Consider the following 16,528-nt stretch of genomic DNA (forward strand, 5'->3'; position numbering starts at 1 on the left):
ACCGATGACACCATAGAGTTGAGATCTCTATTGTTCCTCAGTTACTGAAAAAGAAACTCGCTGTGGTAAAATCTTAATTTTTGCATAACAAACTTGAACAATCTCATGAACATAACAGACTCTGTCATGTTTTGTTTAATGTAGGCTAATAATCAGCGGTTACACTGGTCAGGGCTCTATCTCATCACTCTTCTGCCACATCATAGCTGATATATTGTTACAATTCTCTGTCTTAATATTTTTACACATTACTATATTACATTTTGTCTAAGACCATTAGCTCTAATAGCTCTAGCTAATTGCAGCTGAGGGGTATAAGAAAGGGGTTCCAGTTCTACTTGCAGTGGTTTCCCCGCCTTTTGTTAGTCGGATGACGCAGGTGATGTGATAGATGCAAGCTACCTATGCCTAGGAAGTGGGAGAAATTATTCAAAAGTCGAAATGGAAATCTGGCAGGGGCCATCCTGAAGCTATTATATTAGGTCTGAAATATTCTACATGATGTCTTACCAGATATCTAGTGTGGATGGCATAACATTAGAGTACTACCAGAGACTAGAAAGAGAGGTCGTATTTCTCCCATATTAACTTCTCTCTGTTGGCTCCATGTTAAGTCGAGAATTGTATTTCAAATCCTTTTCCTCACAGATTCCTGAATGATCAGGCCGCATCATATATTAAATACCTCATAGTATCATATTAGTTCAATAGAGCACTTTGGTCTCAGAGTACAGGCTTACTCTTGGTTCCTAAAGTAGGTCCAAAAGTACAATGAGAGACAGAGCCTTCAGCTATCTCCTGTGGAACCAGCTTCCAGTTTGGGAGACAGACACACTCTCTATTTCATACTTTCCTTTTTCATAAAGCTTATAGTTAGATGATCCTGTTCGTGAACCACCCTTTGGCTATGCTGCTGTAGGCTCAGGCTGCTTGGGGACTTCCCATGATGAACTGAGCATTTCTCCTCCACTCCTGTCTTTTTACTCCCCATGCCACAATCGTTCATTTACTCCCACCTCCTTCATAGTATGTGTTTTACCCTATTTGGGGTCTCCATGTATTCCTATTTTCTGTCTTCTCTTTCTCCTCAGCCTTCAACCAAGGGGAGCAGATGGCTGCACCTCCCTAACCAGTTTTTTTTTCCCTGTTAAAAGTAAAGTTCTTCCTTCCCACCACTGCCAAATGCTTGTTCATAGGGAGTCATCTGGCTGTTGTGAAATTCTCTCTAGTATTAAACAGTCTTTACCTGAACATAAAGCAAACCTGGCCTGTTGTTGTGAAGTGACACTCTATAAATATAGCTTAGCTGAAATAAAATAAGATTAAACTTAATTGTGTAACTGGAATTAAACTGTTAAAAAAGTCTTAAATCACAAACGTCTCTCTTTTTACTAAATGCCTTTTACCAAGCTTTGGGCCTAGCTGAAATAATCCAGTATGGGTTGCTTGTAAGCTCAAACTCAATTTAACCTTCCACGCTAGCATGGTTTGAACAGAATACCATAGCAAGTCAAACAGGCTGTTAATGCAGGATAGTCTGAACTATAGTTTTAGTATTGTTTGTGTATATTTTGCTAGAATGTATAATATAAATTAATGATCCATTAATATAATTTTCTTTAAAATGATATTGATGCATATTGGCGATCGTGGCTCAAGAGTTGGGCGTTCGCCCCGGCTTGGACAGTCTCGGTCGTTGTGTCCTTGGGCAAGACACTTCACTCGTTGCCTACTGGTGGTGGTCAGAGGACCTGGTGGCCCCACCTCGCCTCTGTCAGTGCGCCCCAAGGTGGCTGTGGCTACAATGTAGCTTGCCATCACCAGTTGTGAATGTGTGTGTGAATGGGTGGATGACTGGATATGTAAAGCGCTTTGGGGTCCTTAGGGACTAGTAAAAGCACTATATAAATACAGACCATTTACCATATTACTGTCTCCTACTTATGATAGCCTGACACCATTATTCCTGTGTGCTAACACACTAGAGTGTGCACTTATAGAAAGGTGTTTTTTCACACTACAAGCAGTGTGCATCAGACCTTACAGTTATTTATATACAGTCTGGCACATGCTCTCTATCATAAGCCTACTCTTTATAGTTTGTTTTTGGATTCAAATCCAGGAAGAAGTATGTATGAAGATATATTTGTTACTGCGGGTAAGTTGTGGCAACCCTGTAACAAGGTCTACACATACTACAAATCCCAGTTTCACCCCTCGTAACAGCCCTACAGCAACACCGAGGGAGGCACATGTACATGCAAACTCAAAAGAGTTTGCATACTGAAAGTTTCTATTGAAGGGAGTGAACAAAGGCTCAACTATTATGCAGACACTTGTTTCTTGTCTTTTTCTGTTTGCTATTACTAATTGAATAAAAGAGCTTCAGTTATACAATTACTATAATTCATGTTTAGCCTTTCAAAGCCTGATGTGACTTGGACTATATTATGGCAAAGGAGAGGTTCTCCAAAGCTAAATTTCATTGTGCCAAAGATAATACTGTATTTGATGAACAGGTCTGGCCTCAAACTGTGCAACCCTGCAGGGCAGACTGAGTCAGGAGCTACAACAGCTACAGCACTTTCCCTTATCCATCCCACTCCCTTACATAACCACAGGCCATGAGAGGGGTGTGGCGGGTAAAGCAGCAGTTATTAACTTGGTCTCAGGCAAAACCAACATCTCTTTTAGTCAACACTGAATTGCAAAGAGAGGAGAGCCGAGTAAGGTACTATAAGTGCAGTGTTAATTCACACAATTTAGGTTTATCAACGGGTTTGGGCGCAGGGGTAGGGGGAGTGTCATGTGTGTAGGTAATAAAATATATATGCAGAGGGCAGTGAATTATTAATGGTAAATGGAGTTTGCTTAGAAGTTACATAAATTATCACTTTGTCCAGAACAGAAACTTATGGGATAATAATAAATGTTAACATGCAGTGTAGCTGTGGCACAATTAAATAATCACACAGTAAACAAGCTGACTAATCTAAATGTTGCACACCAGTACTATTTGAAGTTTGCAATCTTTAGCCACCATAAGGCAGTAGTTATTCTAGCAAGTTAGGGTGCAATTAGGAAAAGTCTAAAGAAAAGCTTTCCTGGACTTCTAATGCTTATTGAACTTCCTCTTTCAAAACTTACTCTCACTAAGTGTTAACAGCAGAGACCAATTGTCATGCAAGTAATCACACCTAGTGTTTCTGAGACATTACTGTAGTCCGTTAAAATAAATAAATAAATAAATAAAAAGAAAAGAAAAATTCCAGCAGGCGGAGTGAGTTTTCCAGGCTTCCTCTCTGCTTTCTCCAGTGAGAGCATTTATAACCCTATGATGTCATTCAGGTTCGGCAGTTTCTGTTTGGGGCAAATTTAACATCTGCAACCAATCTGGATAATTTGTCCACCAAAATGTGGTACAGCCAGTGAGTGCAGGCCTGCTGTTGCTGCCATTATTTAGGTCTAAATCCAAGTTAAATACCTGCCGTTCACAGGGACATTGGAACAATTGCTTAGGTTCCTTTTTTTGGCAACCAACACCGCACTCATTCAGCAGTCTACCCTGGTTAGTTTCATGATACGCATTTTGAATGCTTTGAAGTTTATATTAAAGACAGCTTCACTCGTGCAGAAAAAAATAACATATGGGATTTCTATAAAGGTTGTTCATTCTTATGGCATCATGGCTGACACCTGATTCTTGAAGTATTGTGGCCCAAACCAGCAACCTGTGGAAAAAGTAACCTCATCTTAACAGTTGAATCCCCTGTCCCTGTGGGACGTGCTGGTCAAAAAGTGGAAAGTTTCATGGCCGAATTGGACGTTCATCCTCAAAAGGCAATTTTGTTTGTAATTTATAAAAGATCTGAGGACACCACTTTCCTGATGAAAAGAGCTGAAATATGTTTTCACATGGTTCAGTCCATCAGTCCCTAGTGACGTGGCATTGTTTCTCCACTGTTGCTTGAACTTCAAAACGAGCTTGGATTCAGTTTTGTCTCTGCGTGAACATTAGGCTACATGGCATGTTTATAAATATTTAGTTTAAATTGATGTCTTATCCATCTTTTTTTCTCTCTGGTTTCTCTGCTTTTTATGTTGGGTAAAGTTACACTAACAGCTTTGCTTTCATATAAGAAAGTTTATGTTCTGCCCAGTAGGGGGCGCAGGAGATATTTCAGCCTTCCTTCATAGTGTATGGTATGGGGATAACTATTAAGAATCTAAAGGAATAACTGTCAACCCTGTGCCCACATGTGCACAAAACACCACTCTTAACTCGGAAAGAATAATTATGCCTGTTGACTTGTAACTTTGAACATGTAATTCCTTTACTGTTTGCATCCCCAAAGTAATTCTAAAAGCCTCAGAAGTGCCTCAATCTTCCTGAAATCATGCATGGTTGAACATTTGAAATGAGCTCGCACATCACCCTCGGGCACTGATTCAGACTTGATTGAGGCAAGGCAAGCTGCAAGTGCTTATTTATACAACTGGTCTACGTCATTTGGAGGTTGTCCAAAGGGAGGAAAGAGACTGAAAAGATCACAAAGACCAAACTCGAGTGAGAATTTCATTTAAGCACATTCTATTAATTTCGTTGATTCAAGGTTAATCAACAAGTTGTCGGGGAGCACATGCTGCGTGTATACGTTAAAGAAGCAAACTAGTCAGGTTAGATGTCTGAAAAGTAAGGGGGAGAAAAAAAATCAAAGGACTCCACCAACAATCTATATAATTATCATCATCTGCTGCCTTTCCTCCCTGGCAGAAAAACACTCCATCCATTTGTAGAAATCGCCCGGGGGAACGTTACATCAAAACTAATCATAACGATTAAAATCAGCTTCTCTGCGAGACCGAGGCAATAGGCAAGTTGGAGGCAGGAGGGGTGAGGGTGTTGTAAATGCAGAAAGAAAAAAAATATTTGATTTTATAAAAACATAAACTCAACAAAGACTGAGGCACTGCTGCTGTGATCTCTTTCTTTGCTCGCGGTTTTATTTTGCAGATTGGTTTAGACTGGGGCAGAGACATGAGCTAATTGTATCCTGATCTTTGCCTTGAGGGGTTTCGGAGCCCTGGAGCAAGTATTCTCTGTATTTTGTTCTGTCTACCTTAGCCAAGCTATTGCATTTCTCACTGGTGTAGGAACAGAGGCAGATCGTGGGCCAAATCGGACGGAAAAGGTGCCCAAAAAGATACTTTATGCCGCTCTATGTTTCAGGTAAGCGAAGATTTATTTGGTTTGATTTTATTCCCGAGGTTGGATGGACTGGGACATAGAGGCGCAGCAGCTTTTACGCATGTGCCAAGCGATTCGAGCGGTACAGTTCTTAAAAAATATTTAACCACTTCCTGGCTATTGTCCCTTACTTACTGTACAAATGTATGCGCGTGACTACAATGTAGGACGTTCTGGTGCATCCAGTCTAAACGAACAGCGGGCTCAGACTGTGATCTTGTCGAGCAAAGACTCTACTTATCCACCGTGTGAATTCGCTCCTGGCGCGTTTCAGATCGGAAAACATCGCCGTCTCCGTGTCTGCTGCTGCTGTGCAACTTGCTCGTAACTTACTTAAACCCGCGTTTGTCGTTTTCGTAAAGGTTTTTCGAAGTGAGTTTTGTCGTGAAACACTTCCATTTCCTGGCTGCCCTAGATCTTCTAATGAAAGACGCCATTGTGGAGTAATTTTGCCGAGGGCGTATTTCTTATTCTGTATGACAGGATGTACCTTTTACACACGTCAGTGCGGAATCTGTGAATCATCCGTTAATGCAAGCCATGTCCGCGTTATGAGATTCACATTTATGCATTTAAAGACGAAAATAGGAGCGAATTTAGTCTTTAGTCTAATCGCTTTACCACCGCGCCGTGCGTAATCAACTCCAAGGTCCGGATGCGAATCGGCACAGATATACTTACTCAGTAGTAGTAACAGTATCGACTTATTTCGCCTGTAGGACTATACTTTGTAAACAGACATGTACTCCGTTTAAAGTGTGTACTTTCTACAGTATTGCATGTGGTATCCTAAAATATAAAGATTTTTTTTAAATAAAATAAAATAAAAGATTGTGTTTGATTACTAAACATCTACCACTGGACCCCAGGGAGAATACTCAAATCCAGCTCTGGTCACCTGTAATGAAGCCCTTAGCCAGTTTCACGAGTTCCAGGGGGTGAATGAATAAAGAGAATGGTGGGACTGAGATGTTTGGTTGTCAGGACCGATCACCTGATGGCGCTGTTAAAAAGGGAAAGGGGGGAGGGGGGGGGGGGGAGAGAACTGTATATAGGGCTTCAGTTCATCTGTTTCACAGTGACAGTAGATTTACAAACAGAGCTCTGAGCTGAAAGAAGACACTTAACAAAACAGGCCAGAATCGCATTAGTGAAACTACAGGATCGGTTTGAACTTCATCTTTGCTTGCTCTCGATTGGAACACTGGGAGAGAAATGCTGTTATTGTATTTTTGTAGTGGCTCTGCCACTCCTGTGCCCTGGGATAGTTTGCTCTATGCCAGTGAACATGCACTACAGTCTCTAACAGCCTGCGGCTACATAGCACTGATCACACTTCCTTATCTGTGATGTCATGCTGATGTACAGCTCCAGTAACTCCACAAAGAATCGTTTTCAAGTAGATTAGTACGTCTGAGAAAACTGAGGGAGTAATTGTGTGTTCCTGGTTGATAAATAAGTAAACACTACTATGGCTTGTTTTATAGTTACCAGCTGTGTATGAAATTCTTGATCGTGTGGAGAATCAAAGCTTATCCGGACCACCGTGCTCTACTGGAAATGATTATTTTTATGCAAGTTACAGCCAAAAATTGAAATGGTGACTACACATAAAATCAACAAGATGCTTTAAAGTACGGTACAGGTTTGCATAGTATGTTCAAATGTGGTGATGTGTTTGTGTTTGTGTGGGCAACCTCTTCATTCTTTCATTTAATGCCTTAGTACTTTTTCATACTAAACACATCTCCACGGGTCATTTGAAACATACCAAATACTCCCTTTACTGTTAAGTATAAGACGTGGAGTCAGTTTGAAGACAAAGTCTCTGCAGTCATTGTTCAGAACTTATATGCTTATGTCAGTTGTCATCAAAGAGGGGAGATGTGAAAACAAAAACATTAATGACAATGACAAAAGTTTTATTGAAATGCGGTATTTTGGCTTTGCTGCAGCATGCAGTTACTTTATATTTACAAAGTATACAAAGTCCAGTGGGATATGCATTTGATCTAGCTTACAGTTTTTACCCAAACCATGCTGTTATAACAGTTCATCATTACCTTTTTCATATATATTTTATATATACAGCTAGCGGCAACTGATGTTAACCCAGAGTTTGTAGTTGTCTGTGTATGGACATTTCAAACAAATGGCCACAGGCAACAAAGCAGAGACAACCCATCCAGATTATGTAAATACCAGTCTGCCTGCCTTGAACTGAATGTTAATGCTCTGATCTGAAATGCTAATTGTATCTTGTGAGATATGTCGAAACAGTGAAGAGTTGCATTCTGGGATGGCCAACTTAAAGTCAGTCTGTTACATATGCTGAACCCCAGAAGGCCCTTCAATTATTACAACAGCAGACAGATCCTTGCTTTCTATGTTTTTGGATTAATTATTAGTGGAACACATACCCTGCTATTTCTTACTAAATATTCAACCTGAGCTACTGTAAGGTGTTAGTTCCTTAAAGTTTGAAGAAAGATGGTCTTGCATTAAAGGCCTGAAAGAAAACTGGTGAAAAACAACAGAAACAAAAGGGAGTAGCTCGACTGCTCCGGGCTTTGATGCTCTGCGCATGTTTTAGATTTGTTTGTGCATACTGTGGTGCAACAAAATTACACGAGCTGGATAAATGAACAGATTCCCTGAACACATACGTTTTGACTTCTTTCGCAAACATCCTAACATGCATGGGAGACTTCTGTAGCGCTGTGCCAAATTCAAAATGGCAACAGGTTGGAAAAGCGCTCGTGTGGCACATCTCAGGATTCGTACTTGTAGATTCTGAGGACGCTGTGACCTTTGAACTGATTTTGAGCAACGTAGACACAGGTCCGACTAAAGGTTCACGACACGTCTTTATTTCCAGCAACTCGGGATGATTTTGTGATATGAGAGCTCATTCCCTCAACTGGCTCCCTCCAGCTCCCAACCCTCCACTTCCCACCCACCCAACCACCCGTTCTCTTTCACTCTCTCTTCTTTCTCCCCTGCAATTTTCCATAATGCCTCACAGATTTTACACTCAATCCACCTTTGCAATGACAAGGCTTTGAGGAAATCCAATTCCACCAAGCTGTTTTCAGAACTTACTCTCCACAGGCACACACTTTCTCTCACTCACTCTCTCTCACTCACACACACGCACACACCACCATCTCCACAAATTAGTCAGGGAACAAATTACCTGCATTCTGAGTGTGATCCCACGCACTTTGCCGGCTGCCTTACACAGGTCCCCTTTTGAAGAGCAGCCATGTGATTTCTCTCTCTTTTGCCCCGCAGGCCCCTTTGCCTTCTGCGAGGGATTCTGGAGTTGAATTTTAAAACTATGTATGGCTGCTGCCTGCGCTTATCAGCGCGTGCACAAGTGGCATGCAAATCAGACCAGGATCACACACCGCATTGGAGGCCTACACTCAAAGGCAAGCTTAATTGCTAATTGGGTATCTAGGTGTGAAACTCACACTGCCAATGAGAAACAGGAATGTGGATGTTTTAAGGCCAGTGGTTGAACTAATTAATTTTAATCTGAATGTTATTAAAAATTGTGGATTCCCTACATTTCTTCTGCGGGAAAAAAAACAACCCAGGAGAGTGCTGTGGCAGTACTTTTAACCGCAATTGGACATGTTGTGGTCTGGTTTTATACTCCACGATATCATTAGTGTGGTAGCTTTGCAATGCTGATGTGGTCACTGGAGGTGGTGTTAACACCACACCGCAGCGCTTAGACTTGTCAGACACAGAGCCAGGGAGAAACAGATGAAGAAGTTTTATAGCTGCTCTGAGGGTCACACCGTTGATTTGAAGGGGTGTTAGCTGGTACTTCACATGCAGTGTTTCTTTGCTGACCTCAAGGACGTTTAGTTATTGATAACATCTTGCAGCCTGTAAATAGTGAAGAGTCCTTTCCCTTAAAACATCATATTCAGAATGCATTTGGCCATCTAAAAAATAAGAGTGATGTTCCTGACTGCTTTTGTGTGACTGGAAAGCGCACAATCAATCAGGTGCTTATGGCTGGTAAGTGTGTGTATGGGTGGGGGGAGGTTGTATTTTTTTTTTTTTTTTTTTTGGGGGGGGGGGTTGAATGGGCTATTGCAGTGGTATTTTTTTCTTTTCTTTTTTTTTTTTGTCCATGTGATTGAGAAGGTTGGCCACTGTTTCGGCTTTGTCACAGACTCAACTTTGTTCGACTGATGTGTTGGAAGGCTGAACAAAAACTGCTGCTGAACAATGGGCAGCAACGTGTAGGGGGGGGCAGTGGTCGCGCGTGGAAACACTGCTCCGAAAAGGGGGGCAAAGGCCAGCTGTTCAAGGTCCAGATGTGGCGTGTTAACCCAAATCGCATCATAAGCAGACGATCGCATTTTGCAGGCTAAGGCAGGATTTGTTTCATTCCGCGAAAATGCGACACACATACCTGCCACTGAAACAGCGACAGCCCAAAAGAGCCGCGGGCGCTACAATGCTAATGTTGTCGGGGGCTTTGACTTCTCCCAGCCACTGCAAAGAAGCCGCTCCGTGTGACAGCAACGGCTTTCGCTCTCACCCCCGGTGCTCGCTATTTTTTTCACGCCTCTTCATTTTTGGCAGGTGTGTTGGAGAGGGTGAAAAAAAAAAGCCTCACTGCTTTCTCCTATCTCTTTGACCCTAAACGTCTGAGCCGTAATGGACGAAACGGATATCATGGACTTAACGCATCAGAAGGCGAGAAAGCGTCCCCGTCCAATCAGTTCCGTGGATGAGTCCGTGCACGCTTCCCTCAAACGGCTCCCGATCCGAGCGGCGGAGTGCAGGGAGAGCTCGCTGATGTTCGCTGTCAGAGGAGAGCCCGTTCCCGCAGCATCTCTGAAGCAAAATGACCATTCGGTGACTTCCTCTCCAACCACAGTGATGCCGGCGCAGGTAAACGCGTAAAAGTGTCGTGTTGTCTGGGGAGGGGGAGAGCGATTTAACTTTCGACTTTATGGAGCGAAGTGCCGGACACTTTGTATTTTGGTAGTTTTGTTTTTTTTATTTACCGAATCGAAGAAATCATCACCTCGGTGCCCTCAACCGTAGACTGCGCACACAGTGTCAGATAGTCCTTCCTGTGCAATATACTGTAAAATGTATGTGTTGAGTTCACGGTTTTGTTTTGTTTTTATTTGTTTTGTTTTTTAAAGCAGATGTGTCTAATGTCCTGCTCACTCCTTAGTGATCGGGACACTTTTGAGGTTTTCTCCAATCTTCACTCAAACTTTTTCGGGTATAAAGTCATTTTTCATCTCAGAGCTTAACAGAAATCGTCTCCTAATGGTGTTTGTAGGTTATCGTGAGACGTTATTCTCCAAATCCTATTATAGTATTCAAATCAGGAATCATTATTGCTCATTTTCATGACTGAGATTGATGCTCCAAATTAATTTGGTTTTGGAGATTATGGCCCACAGGAGTGGATGCTTGTGGATTGTGGCAACATTCAGGTCAAGGTCGGGCTGCTCTATCTTGCACAGAAAAGGGTAACAAGAAAAAAACCCACCCTTGCTCTCCACTCCTGACTGCAGAATATATTGGATAAAGAAATGCACAGATTGTTGTCTCTTATTAGCCTTTCTTTCTTTTTTCTTTCCTAATATACTAATTTTTTCGATCTTCCCTAGAGTTGTTTTAATTGTCTGTTTCATTTGCAGCAGAAGATTACAATCTAATGTGTCTTCCTACATGCATTTCCTTTGTGCTCCCTCAGGATAATCGCTCCAGCATGTCCAGGCCCATGATCACACGGTCACCGGTGTCTCCCTTGAGTAACCAGGGCATCCCAACACCTGCTCAGCTCACCAAGTCCAATGCTCCTGTGCACATCGATGTAGGTGGGCACATGTACACCAGCAGTCTGGCCACCTTAACAAAATTTCCAGAATCTCGGTGAGTTTGCCCTGCCATACAGATGTATTTTAAGTGGAGGGGGAAGGTTAAGATCCAGGGTCAGGGGTAACCATTTGTGGCAGGATTTTTGCATGTATTGTGTGTTTTACAGGGATGTTTTCTGATGGAGCCTAATGTTTTTTTGTCAGAATTTCCTCGCAGTTTGTTGTTTATTAGTTATTGTTGTAACGCGACGGCCAGATGTCACATTTTGTAAAACTCTGCTATTTTAAAGGGGTAAACAATTTGTGAGCACTTTAAGTGCAGAATGCAGAGAGCAGACAAAGGCAACTTGGTTATTCTGACAGATGTCACAGCGGCAGTAAAGAGCCAAAGGGCATGGAGCCATCTGGAGGCTGGGAGGCCACACTGTCGCTCCAAGCACAGGCCCGCGGGTGACTGCCTCCCTGCCTCAGGCAACCAAGCACCAGCTGGCCTTGACCTCTCAGGACCTTCTTTCTTTCTTTAAGACAGATTTAGTGAGATCAAGTTTAGGTTTTAAAAATTGTTACAAGTATTCTTTGTGAGTGTAAAAAATACACTGATATGTTGTCCTCCTTCTTCCTTCCTTACCTCCCTTTCTGCTTAAATCACCACCCCTCCTCTCTCTCTCTTACGGGCAGAATTGGTCGTCTCTTTGATGGCACAGAGCCTATAGTCCTGGACAGCCTGAAGCAGCACTACTTCATTGACAGGGATGGACACATGTTCCGCTATATCCTCAACTTCCTCAGGACGTCCAAGCTCCTCATCCCCGACGACTTCAAAGTAAGTTGATGCCCATCCTAGAAACTGTAAATTCCCATCAGCCAGTCAGCAGTCCTACAACTTAACACACACAATGAATGCTAAGGCCGTGGAACGCCTTTGGTCACTGGTCCTCCCTGAGTTACTGAAAATGGTTCACATGCTGGAGAGAAAATATCAGGGCTCTACCAAACAAACCCCAATTGCAAAGCATTTCCTCATCAAGAGATGCAGTTTGATTCCTTCTAGCTACAAACTGGCAAAGATTCTTTTGCAATACATAAGTAAAAAAGCAGGCTCGTACTGAAACAATTATACTGACACCCATGGCCATACGATATCCTTTTTTCTGCAGCTCTCTGTGTTCTTGTGCCAAGTGTCCATCCAAGGTGCCTGTCACTGTATGTGGCACATGAGCAGCCCACCCCCCACTCAAATAGTTAAGCAATAATTATTGAACTTGCCCTGGGAGAAAACAAATAACCACATTATCAGATGGACTGTCCACTGTGCAAAAAGTATGTCAGTTAAAATAAGCAGAGGCAAAAGACAAGACCAAGTTCAGGCTAAGGCCATATGCTCAGTGAGTAGATGTTGAGAGGATCATGTGAAAACTGGAATGTGGTGCAGTTTAGGCCCTGCAGTGCTGTGAGTAAAGGCTCTGCTCCTCTAGCCCATGCAACCCTGTGTTACACGTCGCCCTGTATCTTCTCTACTTTGGATCTTTTGTAATTTTTCCTGAGTGGTGTCTCGACTAGGGTTTATTGTTCATTCATGTAGAACAGTGCTTTTAAAGCTTCCTTGTTCTTTCTGGGGGGGGTTTTGGAATATCTCAGCTTTAGAAAGAAAATGACGACTTTTACGGTAACTGTTTTGCTTTTTGTGTCTTTTAGTATGTTGCTCTCTAGTATCCAGATTGTCCAGAATTCTGCATCAAGACTACCTGTGTAGAAGATAATATTGTACAATTAAGCATCGATCTAGGAGGGAAAAAACAAAAAATATTACAAAATACTTTGAAATCTAAACAGAATAATCAACAGGAACAACATATTTGATACAACCCTGAAAACATATACCATATTTACCATGGTTTTAATGTGTAAACCGTTAAGGCCGACAACTTCACATTTCTTTTTCGAGAATGCAATGATGTGAAAACCCTTCAACTTTTATATCCTACAGGACTACAGCCTGCTGTATGAGGAAGCACGATATTTCCAGCTGCAGCCCATGCTTGCTGAGCTGGAGCGCTGGCGCCAGGACCAGGAGCTAGGTCGGGTGTCCCGTCCCTGCGAGTGCTTGGTGGTGCGTGTTGCACCCGACCTGGGTGAGAGGATCACACTCAGCGGTGACAAGGCCCTGATCGAAGATGTGTTTCCAGAAATCGGAGACGTTATGTGCAACTCCGTCAATGCTGGCTGGAACCACGACTCCACACACGTCATCCGGTTCCCACTGAATGGGTACTGTCACCTCAACTCTGTCCAGGTTTGTATCCATCTATCTTGAAAACATAATAATTGATTGCAGTAATGTTGTGCTCATTTAGCCTTTTTCTGTCATAAAAAATTAGTTATGTCTGATTGCAGGCTTTCTTTTTTTTATCTTTTTTAATCCAATCAAATTACAAGAACGGCCTCGCAGAAAAATGGGTGCTTTGATGAGTTCATCAAAGTGCTAATTTAGAAAGCTATCATTACACAAGTCTACCACCATCTTTACTTTCTGTGATTTGTATGGAATAATAATGTTGACTGTAACTGGAGAGCTGAAAAAGGGCTGAGCTTCAGTACTATCCACTGATGTAACACTATGTTTTTGGATGGTTTTGAACATATAACATTGCATCACACAAAAATGAAGCTGTAGGTGTGCTTCATATGCCAAAAAAAAAATCAGTTAATCTGGACTTTTGGTTTTACATACAGTTTGAAAGGTCTCTGTTCAACCCATTACTTCAGGTGAAACCATGTCTCACAACCTATAAACATTTTATTTTGGTCTCTTGGTCTAAAAAGTCATTACATTGGCCAGAGTCTTCCACCATGTGCTAGATGGTTTAAAGACTGAAAACAGAGACCAGAGAAGCTGAAGGAGCCTCTCAGCCCATTTCAAGTTTGTTGTGAATTATTTGAACAATGATGACCAAAACGCCAGCTTACAGTGGGCATTAGGGCCAAACTAATGAAAAGTGATGAGAAAGTTGTTAATGATGGGAGTTTTACATAGTGGAACAGCTGAGACCTTTATCAGTGGTGCAAAAGGAAACTGTAAGGAAGAAGAAAGAGGAAGTTCAGCGTGTAATGAAAACACAAGTCAGTAACTCTGAGTGTCTTAGTGGATCAACAGATTGACGTCCAATTTAAAATAAAATCAAGACTTTGATGGTGTTCTGTTCAAGTATTGTTTCTGCGTATAACATCCGAAAAGCATTTGGCAAGATTTCCTACTAAGAATTGGATGCCTTAGTGAATCAATACCAGCAATATCTTGAGGTTGTGCACTTCTGATATATTAGTTTATCTTTGTTTATTAAAGTTAACTTTGCCTTTGTAAACTCTTATAAGTTATTAGGGGTGTTATAAATCTAAGGGTTGGGAGTCTATTCGAACACCATTCATTACAAGGAGATAGAAAATAAGTTTGTTGTAAGAACTAGAGGTCAAGTTTCAATTTGCTTTCTATTAAAATATGATCCTTTCCCAGGAACTGTGTTTTTACCTGAAACTAATACATGCAAAACTGAAGCTTTTAAAAAATAGGTGTATGCTGCACACACAAGTAAGCCTTTACTCAACAAAACACTCTTTTTGTGTCAACCTCCATTGTTATTGTCTGCATGTATTTGGCAATCCTGCATTTCCCAGATTATAAATTCATACTCCAATAACTCATTGATGGTAAAATCCTCAGACATGCATCCATAAAGGATGAAGTAAAGGCATATTTGAAAAGATTTTACAATGATTTTGGACTATGTCTCCGTCTGAGGAAGTCAAATCACCGCCTCCTTCCCAAAAAACACACACACAAACCAGACTCTGGAGTGTGTGTGTGTGTGTGTGTGTGTGTGTGTGTGTGTGTGTGTGTGTGTGTGTGTGTGTGTGTGTGTGTGTGTGTGTGTGAGTGAGTCGTGGAGAGCAAGCAAGAGAGTGAGCATGCTCCCTAGCAGGTTGTCCCCAGGCAGGGCCCATAATCCTGTTTGGTTATTAAAGCACGCCGGCGGTGAATGCTGTATCTGCGGCTAATGGAGGCAGGGCGGGGGGTTTGAGAGAAGGAAGGGGAGCAGAGAGAGCTGCCAGCAGTAGGGGGACCTTTGTAGTTTTGGTGAAGGCTTGGGCCTGGGGGAGAATTGGGGAGAGGGTTTTTTTTTTCCTGAGCAGCCCACACTGAGCCAAGTGGCAGAGAGAAAGCCTCACTGCTCCCTGGGGCCTCTTCGATGGAATGTGATCCTACAACCCCCCTGGACACGTCTGTAGATGTCTGCGAGGCTGTGGGATCAGGAACAGCTACACACACATAGACAAACACACATATACACTAGAAAACAATGAAAATGAGGTATGAGGCAATATGAGAGGCTCTTGGTTTTGTGAAAGTCTTGTGAAAGTCCCATCCAAATTCCCGTCACAAGCCGTATGTTGCTGCTACTTACTCCCAAAGCTGTTTCCAATGCTAGACTAAGGCAGCAGCACATAATTGGAGGAGTTTTGGGTGATTGAATGCTTTTCAGCTTTGCAGCAGTGAACAAAAGGTTAGTGGTTAACAATTTAGCATCACTGTTGTAGCGACTCCCTGACTGGCTTATCACACTGACTTTTACCAAGAAATGACCAACCGTGTGCATTTCCTTCTATAATCAATATCTTGCTTCTGACATCCTCCCCCCTTCTATCTTGTTCCACATTTCCCAGGTTCTAGAGCGTCTCCAGCAACGTGGCTTCGAGATCGCTGGCTCCTGCGGCGGAGGCGTGGACTCATCCCAGTTCAGCGAGTACGTCCTGAGGAGGGAACTGAGGAGGACAAGTCAGCGAGGGCCCAATTCAAACAGGATAAAGCAGGAGCAGCTAGACTAGAAGCCTCCCAAGCAGCAGGAGGTGCTAGACTTTTCTGTGGCAGCCAAACGCTTGACGCTGCAGAGCTCTGTGGACTCTGTTTTTCTTTGTTCCCTTGTTGATGTTTTTTGTTTTCTTAAACTTGAGAATCATCTAAAGAATAAAAATGAAGTGCAACAGGAGATTTTTTTTTTTTTTTTTTTTTTTTGCCATAAGAAGATACAAGATATTTGATAAGTTTGAGATTGTCCCCCTAAACCAGTTTAAAAAAGGATTTATATATGCTGGATCCCCAAACAAAGTTTGTTTTAAAACTTGGAGCCTACATTAGGTTGAATAGGAGTCCTAATTTTCCCATATAAATTAAAAAGAAAAGAATTTGTTGCTGATTTTATGTGTTGCATAGCTTTTTTATTTGTATTTTTTTCAACCAGTGACTTGATTCAGTGTCGCTGGCATATTGGTTAAATCAGTTTTTACCCCTTGTTTTGAAAAGGTCACTAATGTGTTGCTTACAGTGCAGAATGTCTTCGTTGTCATAAACAGTTAGTCT

At 42.1% G+C, this 16,528-nt stretch overlaps 1 protein-coding gene across 3 annotated transcripts; it reads left to right on the plus strand.

Moving 5' to 3' along the window:
* The first annotated feature begins 4,977 nt into the window (after nucleotides 1–4,977).
* LOC146648081 (BTB/POZ domain-containing protein KCTD1) lies at nucleotides 4,978–16,183 on the plus strand. Of its 3 annotated transcripts, none has more exons than XM_085389508.1 (6): nucleotides 4,978–5,230; nucleotides 9,857–10,168; nucleotides 10,992–11,170; nucleotides 11,794–11,938; nucleotides 13,103–13,408; nucleotides 15,835–16,183. In XM_085389508.1, exons 2-6 carry the CDS (start codon nucleotides 9,932–9,934, stop codon nucleotides 15,994–15,996), a joined length of 1,029 nt encoding a protein of 342 aa, XP_085245634.1. In that variant the 5' UTR covers nucleotides 4,978–5,230; nucleotides 9,857–9,931; the 3' UTR covers nucleotides 15,997–16,183. The 3 variants fall into 3 exon arrangements, with proteins under 3 accessions (XP_085245634.1, XP_085245635.1, XP_085245636.1); XM_085389509.1 differs by lacking the exon at nucleotides 9,857–10,168 and adding an exon at nucleotides 8,543–8,682 and having other exon boundaries at nucleotides 4,984–5,230; XM_085389510.1 differs by lacking the exon at nucleotides 9,857–10,168 and having other exon boundaries at nucleotides 4,986–5,230.
* Nucleotides 16,184–16,528: the final 345 nt, after the last annotated feature.

This window comes from Rhamphochromis longiceps, linkage group LG18 (assembly GCF_057381845.1).
Source record: "Rhamphochromis longiceps isolate RC_006_pf linkage group LG18, R_longiceps_female_GT1.1, whole genome shotgun sequence".
Classification (NCBI taxonomy): Eukaryota; Metazoa; Chordata; class Actinopteri; order Cichliformes; family Cichlidae; genus Rhamphochromis; species Rhamphochromis longiceps.

Excerpts from the sequence above, each read along its gene's own strand:
- LOC146648081 (XM_085389508.1), top strand. The coding sequence starts at position 9,932 with ATGGACGAAACGGATATCATGGACTTAACGCATCAGAAGGCGAGAAAG. Across the intron at positions 10,169-10,991 it reads CCACAGTGATGCCGGCGCAG|GATAATCGCTCCAGCATGTC; the intron begins GTAAACGCGTAA and ends GTGCTCCCTCAG. Across the intron at positions 11,171-11,793 it reads ACAAAATTTCCAGAATCTCG|AATTGGTCGTCTCTTTGATG; the intron begins GTGAGTTTGCCC and ends TCTTACGGGCAG.